Here is a 9,107-nt window from a genome sequence, read left to right on the forward strand (position 1 = left end):
AAAAAATTCATTAAAGCAACATTCATAGGAAGGAAAAAAGAACTCACAAAATAATATTTTTTTAGCCAGGCTAAATACAATCTTTTAAAACATAAATAATTACATATAACCAAAAATATTATACACAAATCACTTCCATTTTGATATTAACCCACGCATTAAAATAGTTTAGCTTATAAAATCCTGAAATCTTAAACTTAAAAACCTCAAATCTTTAATCACAAATTCCGTAATCATTAATTGCAAATTCTATTAAATATTTTTTTCTTAATTTCTAATCTTCGATCATCAATCACGTATTTTGTCTTTTCTAGTTCGACACTCACATCCACTTGTAAACCACACTTCTTTCAACATGAATATATTTTCCAACGATTTAAAACCAGACAGTTTCTCCAAAACAACTCAAAAAAACAGTTTTTAAAATTTCAACTTCCAAAACAATTCAAAAAAGTTAGGATAATAGAAAAGTTTTAAAGTACAAAATCAAGACAATGAAAGCATACACAAACAGCAGATATAAAAATGAATTCATATCAACCGATTCAAAAGAATCCAAATTCCTAATAATCCTCAAAACTATGTTGATACATTTGTTGGAATTTGTAAGGGGTAAAAATAAATCATTTACACAAAATGTCCCAACTTGTTTGCATATGTGGAGGCAAAGGAGCACCAAACTTGAGGCTTTTAATATCCCCAAAATCATGATCCGAACAAGAGCCGTGGGCCCGCTTTAACGCGGACGAAACATCGGGTAAAACCATCTTTTTACAATGCAAATGAAGGTTAGGTTGCTTATCGGAAATGCTCCCATTTTCTAAATCAAGCCCAAATGGAAGTAAATTCTTGTTGCAAACTTTGATTTTTTCTTCATGATTACATGAAAATACTTGTTTCCATTTCTTGTGTGCTTGCCACCCGTATTTGTAGTCCCCAACTATCGGTGTTCCCAATACCTCCGCACAATGGACCCGCAACTTTGTTTTCAAAACATCAGAAAAAGACAAAAGACATCAGGACAGGACAGAACAAAACAGGTTTACTGTGTTTGACATTCATTGAACCAGGACGGTGGTCTGTCATATGTACAAAAGACGTAAATGACCTTTTCATGATCAGAAATAGGCTTCTAAAAAGTTTGTTGGTCTTGTCTAATTGTGGAAATAAAAAGTTAGTGTGAAGTAGTGATGTGATGTGATGAATAATACCTGATGTTTTCTACCGGTGAGTGGAGATAGCTCTAACCATGTAAGACCTGAAATAATTTTAAAAAAAATGTAAATAAGCTTTGTGTTTATGAATAAAGTTGTTTTCGACACTAATTTTATTTAATCGTGTTTTATTAATAAGCCTCTAATCCCTTATTATATTGATATTTTATGTTAAATAATTTTTATATCTAATAAAAACTTTGTATTTGGAAAAAAAATATATGAAACTTACCCATTTTATAATTTTACCACTTTATTTTTACTTCTTTATAATTTTGCCACTAAAGTTTTAACAAACTTTTCCTCTTTATAATTTTACCATTTTATTTTGACTTCTTTATATTTTTACAACTAAACTTTCACTTTTACTCGTATACAACCTTTTTTCTTTATTCTTTATCATTTTCGTCTATCGTATTCTTCTATCTTTTATTCATTTATTTATTTTTCTAAAAAGATTATGTTGCGACTTTTCTCACATGTTTTTTATATTTTCTCAAAAGTTCTCCGTTTCTTTAATCCATTTACAGTTTTGTCTCCTGTTTTTTAACATTATTCTATTTTGATATACTTTTTTCTTCTATTATCAACCCGAACTTTTTAACATTCAGACTTTTGTCACATGTTTTCTAAAAAGTTGCATATTTTTTCGGAAAAAAAACATTTTATTGCATATTTAATCTAAAAAACACTTTGTCGCATTAATTAGGAAGAGAAAAAAAATTATAAAAAAAAAAAAAGAAACCATGAGTAGAGGATTCAAGAACTCGATATTCTGTAATAGCGTGTTGTGATTGCATTGTTGTGACATTTTCAACAACTGTAATCCGTTCTGATCTTCCATCATCCATAACCACCTACACACAAAAAATAAATTAAATTCATAAAATAAAAAAAAATAAAAAATATAATAATAAACTTTAATTACTAAACCCAAAAAGCTATTAATTCCAACCTTTCCAAGAGGAACTGTGATTAGACCTTGAGGACGCCTTGGAGTTCCAAGAACAAGTGCCCAATACTTTCTTTGAAGGATTCTTTTTTCACTCTTCAAATCCTATTTAGAAAATACAAAAAAATACATATATTTAAAAAGATGGAAACCAAGTAATTTATCAAACTTTTACAGATAAAAAAAAAAATAAAAAATTAATTAATTTACCATATTGGAAGCAACAAAAGTTTTCTCACGAAATACAGAATGAAGAACAGTAGCACTGAGTTGTGTTCTCCCCAACACCAAAATTCCACTACTATCTCTATCAAGCCTGTGCACCTAATAAATTACTATTAAGCCCTGGAACAAAATCATTTTCATTACATAAAATGATAAAAACTTTTGTGAATTAAACAATCACATAGATTTCAAATTGCAAACTGCCCAAAACAGTAAAAAGAAAATGTAAATTGGTTGTTGTTATGAGTAAAAAGTAGACTATAAATAGATATGTTGTTAATAGTTAATTAGTTATTATTTATAAAAAGGACATGTAAAGTTGGAAAAGAACTCACCAGCCTAGGTGGTTCAGAGAAGTCATGTCTCAAATAAGTTCCAGCTAATTCATCTAAGCTTCTTTTTATTCCAATTCCACCCTGTAATTTATAACTGTAATCAGCATTTGGAGATATGATAATATATGCAGAAAAACCTAATAAAGATGTGAATAGGTAATATAGTAATAACTTACTTGAACAGGCATTCCAGGAGGTTTATTGATGACTATAATTGCTGAATCCTGAACAGTTAAGTACACAGGAAACATGATCATCTATATGGTTGAAGTGAAAGAAAAAGGTGTTCTTTAAGAACCTTATATAACTCAAGATCATGAAGAAACTTTATTTCTTCTTCATTGCAATGGTACTCTGGTTTCTCAGTTGGTAATGATTGTACTGTGATAGGAAGATAAATGGTATCTCCAGGTTTCATTGAGTCTTTGGCTGACACCTGAGGAGATATATCAAGTAAGATGAAGATTTGTTTATAAATGGAGACTGTTGAATCCAATTAGAATTAGGGAACAAGGTGATTTTTTACCCTTTTGATTCGGGATCCTGGAGTTTGAACATCCTGATCAGAATTTGAATCTTCAGAAGTTTCGCGTCGTACCTGCAACATATCATTACAACACAACGAATTAGCTTTCAATTGACATGTTGTTAGCTTCGTATTAGCGCAGAAGATTATAACAAAAAGTAATCTAATGTCGATAAACATCAAGACATTATGTTTTAATAGAAATCTGATACCTGTCTCAAGCGAAAAAGCTTTTGAACAAGAGACCTCGGGAGCTGCGGGCAGCACCGCGTAACCCATTTGAGCGCTGTCGTGGTGCTTGCATCTTCTTCACTCGTTAATTGCCGTCTTCCGGCAATATCTTTCCCCAACGAAGCACCGTTAACGGTTATATTGAAAGGCGGCAAAGTTAACCACTTCCCTTTCCTGTTCTCGGTCTTCTGATCTTCCGGTTTGGTGAAGGCGGTTGAATAGTTTTTTGTTTGAACGGCGTGGTACGGCGCTGCTACAGTTCTGAAGCGACGTGATGCCGGAATAATTGCTGGCGATCCGAGTAGGGCTCGCCGGAGATGAGAAAAGACCGCCATATTTTGGGGTTTAGGGTTTAGGATTGAAAACGGACGAGGATTACAGGACCGGTTTGTATTTCTGGGGTAGAAATGTCAAATCAAATAATATGCAAAATGAGCCTATTAACAAATGGGCCTAACTAAGTTAACGCTTGACTCATTTAAATTTTGGGACTCAAGCTTCAATTGAACTTTTTTTTTTTTCGAATATACATGATCGATGTGAAGAAATGAATTGGTTTGGACCAGACTTGTTTTTTTTCCCTGAGCCTAAACGAGCATATTGTCACAGGCTGAATTTTTCGTGATCGTGTTGACCGAGAAGATGAAAACCATGCAACGAGATTAGCTTAGATTGGGTTCAATATGGGGCATCCTAGTCCAATGGCATTGTTATGCTAGTCGTTAATGTTTAGTTGAGTCATTGAAGATCTTGACAATGAAGGGGGTCATAGTATTCTAGAGATACAAGTAGTCGGGTGCTAATGTCGATTCCATGATGAGCTCATGAAAGAGCGAAACCAGTTGGCATGTGTAATTTGGGAGGGCTGATATCGAGGTTTTATGGGAGACCTCAGTACACCGCACAAATAAGAAGTAAGGTCGAACTTGAGTCTATGACACTTTGTTCGATGCAATCTTAGATCGGTTAACTATAAAAGCTCAAGATTGTTTTCATCTGACTCTTCGATTATAAAGATAATTAAATCTTATAGATCAATTTAATGAAACGTGATTATTCCGAGATGCAACTTCAATCTATAAAAAGAAAATGATTGATGATTAATAATTTTATATAATGAAATATTGATTCATATGTATTTTTGGTTTATCAATGGTACCTTCAATTTTTTTCTTTTATTCCATGGTATTTGATAACTCGATCTCCCCCGTAAATGAACAACTAAATGAACATTGTTATAATAAACAATTAAATGAAAAGCACTTGAAATCAAAGTACCATGTAACTTGTGAAAGTAAGTTGTTATAATAAAAAAAATAAGGAAAGTCGGATGGACAAAAATGAAAAAAGACTTGAAACATCATTGGAAAGCAGTACATTGCTTTCAACTTCTTTGGCCATGGTTGGCTGGCTGCTGCTTTTGGCATGGGGGAAACCATAACATTCTTTTTGGTTATGGAGTATTAGTAAATACAATGTGTATACCTATTATACGCCTTTTATAGCTATTTATATTCGTCTAATTGTTTAACTTGTAATTGAAATCCTCCTATCAAATCTTGTTTTAATATATAATTGAGAAAGGCTATGTTGTATTCTATACACTGTAATGTCCCAAAAATTACAGAGAAATTTTTGTTCATAAAATATATTAACAAGTTAAAATCTTCGTTTCAAAACCATTAAGTAATATTTGTTGATTGAAAACCATACATTATCAGAGTTAAGTTTAAAAAATCATGGAAACAAATATCTTTGATGCGTGTGTATAGTCCTATTGAGTTATTCTCATGAACAACGTGCAGAACATTTGGTCCACAACTATAAGAATAAAGCTTAATGAGTTCTCCCGTATACCATACATTCCACCATCCATACATACAATGCATCCACATACAATCCTCGACTCTAGTGTCGAGCAACCAATCTCTTATCCATATATATATATATATATATATATATATATATATATATATATATATATATATATATATATATATATATCATAAAGCTTATTGTGTCGATCACAGGTTTAGGAGCAATAATCATGCAACGGGGCAAGGTCATAACATATGCATCCAAGAAGTTGAAGTCTCATGAGGTTAGGTACCCGTCACATGCATGATTTGGAGTTGGGGGAAGTGGTGTTTGCCCTCAAGATTTACTGACATTATCTCTATAGGGTCCGATGTACTATCTACACGGATCATAAGATTCTAAGATATTTTATGGATCAACTGAATCTGAATATGAGGAAACACGGGTCGTTTGACATGGTCAACGATTATGATTGTGATATTCTTTATCATTTGGGGAAGGCTAATGTGGTCGCCGACATTTTGAGCCGCAAAGAGGCCGGTACTCCTATATGAGAGCATTGTTTGAGGATGATCTTCGATTCACCACTTTTGGATTTGATCAGGGAGGCTCGGGATGAGGGAGTCAAGTTGTAACACCTTGTTCCAAATCGTTTCCTAAATCGGGGCTGTGACCTGAAGATCAGTTATTACAAGGCTTATGGCCTTTGAGAATGAGAGATTTAGACCCATTTGGGTATGGATAATGTAATTTAGATGATCCGGGAGTTCAATATGTATTTTGGAGCCAAGGAGTATATGGACAAAGTCGCAGCTCAGTCTTTTATGAAAATTGGATTTTAGTTTGGAGAGCTTTAAGTCAAGGATGAGTTGATAAAAGTGTAGAGCTTCTCGTTACCTTTCTGTGGATGTAAGGATCGTTCAAAACACACATAGAATGAAGAAGTTATGGCCTTCGGAAGATCGTGGTTTGTGGATCTTAGTCATGTATGTGGGGCGTACGCCTTTGGGCACCTTATTTCTAGGGTATGCACCTTATTTAATCAACTTATAGCACATCTTGGACATTTATTAGCCATCCTCTATCTCCCTTTACCCTAAATATCGAAACCCTAGAGCATTTGGTGAGTTTTTGAGCTTTAAGAGTGAATTGTTGGTGTTTTGTGGCGAAGAAGAACACTTGGAGGAGTGGGTTGAGCTTGTAGATCCTAGATTTCCCTCTTATTTGCAAGCTTTTGAGGTAAAAAGCTCACACCTTGTTGATTATTTATGTTACATCTACTTTTTGGTGGTTCTTAGGCATTTTGAGTCTTTTGAATTGAAGATGAGCTTTCGATCTACTCCAGAAGTAATGGATGCTAGATCTTAGCTCCATTTAAGCCCTATGTTCATAAAAAATGCAAACTTTATGGTGTTTTTTGGTCCATGCAAGTATTAAGACCTTATCAAGATCTTTTTGAGCTTTTGAGTCCCATTAAGCCATGTATGAGTGTAAAGTTGCCAACTTTACGTGATAAGTTGCCAACCAGATAAGTGCTTAAAGAAGTGGTTTGGTGATCTGGGGAGTACGTTGCCGTACTGGCCCCAGAGGGAGTACTAGATGGGCTTTTGGGCTTGGCAATTCCCGGTAGTGATCCATGCTTGGACTTTTGAAGATTAGGCATTGTTGAGTCTTTAGACTTTGATTTTGGGCTTTTACTAGTATTTTGGGCTCCTTTGGACTTAGGCACATGATGGGTTTAGGGATCAATTTGGAAGATTGGGTCATATTGTGCTTTTGTTGTTATTGGTTTGGACTTCGGATTTTTAGGCCATGTGGGGAAAGGGTAAAATAGATTTTTTTTCCTGAGTATTGGGCAATCGGGCTAGGTTCCAGCTTTAGGTTGAGAACCAATCATTGATTTGGCATTATTTTGATGATGTTAGCGTAGGGATTTTCTGGATGGGCAGTCTGATACTCTATAATATTCAGCAACGTGAGGTGAGTTTCCTCACTGTGTTTAGCGGTCGATGACACCAATGCTAGCCCATGGTTTATTATGTTAGGATGATAGATGTCTGCGTGACTCTTACATGTGTTATGTGTTGGCATGCTTACCAGGAAAAGGCCTGACGTCGAGCGGGGACTGATGATTGTACGGCATGCTATTATTTTTGTGATTATTGCATGTGTTTGTATGATTATATGTTTATATGTTATATGTATACCGGACGAGGCCTAATGACTGACAAATATGTATACCGAGCGGGGATCATTGTCGGGCTGGGCCCACTATATGTTTATTATGTATGGTATGCGGTATTTTAGGGGACTCACTAAGCTTTCTGATTACAGTTTCAATTTATGTTCTATGTATTTCTGATTCGAAAGAGAAGAGCATGGGATGATTGTAGAGCACACACCACCTCATTCCGCATTTTGTGATTCACTCTGATATTTTATGATGTATTGATACACTTTGTTCCACCTTGGTTTCATGATGATGTTTTGGATTATAGTTTTTATTAATTTAAAAATGAAAAATTTTGGTCTTATTTTTGGGACGTTACACAAGAAGGAGAATTGGAAAAGGAGATGATCATGGGTCATATTAGTAGGGTTTCCATTGATAACCGAGAGATTTTGACCTAGGGTATTCAGTTTTGAGTTCCATTTTCTGGCGAGATCTGACAGACAGTGATGGAGGAGGCACACAAGTCCAGGTTCTCGATTCACCCTCGAGACACGAAGATGTATCAAGACATGAGAGTTAGTTATTGGTGGCCATGCATGAAGCGGGAGATTACATGGTATGTGGATAGATGTTTGACATGAAGGATGGTCAAGGAAGAGCACCGGAGGCCACATGGCAAGCTTAAGCCTTTGGAGATGTCTATGTGGAAGTGGGAGCATATCACTATGGATTTCATCACCAAGTTGTCGAGGACGACCAAGAGATTTGATGCGATTTTGGTAATCTTTGATCGTATTAGCAAGAGTGCCCATTTTCTTGCAATTCATGAGAGTTTGTCGACCGAGAAATTGGTCGATGGGTATGTATGCGAGATTATTGCCCGCTATGGTGTGCTGATTTCTATTGTATCCGATTGTGACATTCAATTTACTTCTCATTTTTAGCAGATATTTCATGAGGAATTGGGTACGATACTGCATTTCAACACGACTTCTCATCCTCAGACTGATGGTCATAGTGAGCGGACCATTCAAATGCTTGAGGATATGTTGAGGGCTTGTGTCATCGATTTCGGTGGTATTTGGGATTCCTACCGTCCTCTGGCTAAGTTTTCTTATAACAACAACTATCACTCTAGTATTGGTGCACCACTGTACGAGCTTCTCTATGGGAGGAAGTGTCGTACACTAGTCTGATAGGGAGAGATCGGCCACAAGGTCATGGCGAGGACTGAGTTGGTTCTACAGATGACGAAGCTCATCTAGCAGATCAGGCAGAGGTTACAGATAGCTCAGAGCCGACAGAAGAGTTATGCTGACAAACGAAAATTCAAGGTAGAGTTTTAGGTCGGAGATATGGTTTGGATGAAGGTATCACCTTGGAAGGGTGTTATACTCTTTAGGAAGAGGGGCAAGTTGGGTCCCCGATTTATTAGACTGTTCCTAGTAGTGGCCAAGGTAGGCAAGGTAGCCTACCGATTGGATCTACTAGAGGAGCTTAGTCAAATTCACACACCTTCCATGTTACTCGGCTTCAAAAGTGTGTGATTCAGTGGTGGTTCCTTTGGACAACATTTAGGTCGATCAGTGTTTGAATTACGTGGATAATCCGGTGGCTATTCTGGATCGGAAGA

General features: G+C 35.6%; 1 protein-coding gene across 1 annotated transcript; it reads right to left on the reverse strand.

Annotated features, from left to right (window-relative positions):
- Window positions 1-518: 518 nt before the first annotated feature.
- On the reverse strand, window positions 519-3,879 carry LOC111917127 (RNA pseudouridine synthase 4, mitochondrial). Its single transcript, XM_023912786.3, has 10 exons — window positions 3,465-3,879; window positions 3,253-3,324; window positions 3,025-3,162; window positions 2,903-2,950; window positions 2,727-2,807; window positions 2,377-2,490; window positions 2,170-2,271; window positions 1,960-2,071; window positions 1,212-1,258; window positions 519-980 (listed from the first exon to the last, which is right to left on the reverse strand). Exons 1-10 carry the CDS (start codon window positions 3,816-3,818, stop codon window positions 624-626), a joined length of 1,425 nt encoding a protein of 474 aa, XP_023768554.1. The 5' UTR covers window positions 3,819-3,879; the 3' UTR covers window positions 519-623.
- Window positions 3,880-9,107: the final 5,228 nt, after the last annotated feature.

Source organism: Lactuca sativa, chromosome 9 (assembly GCF_002870075.4).
Source record: "Lactuca sativa cultivar Salinas chromosome 9, Lsat_Salinas_v11, whole genome shotgun sequence".
Classification (NCBI taxonomy): Eukaryota; Viridiplantae; Streptophyta; class Magnoliopsida; order Asterales; family Asteraceae; genus Lactuca; species Lactuca sativa.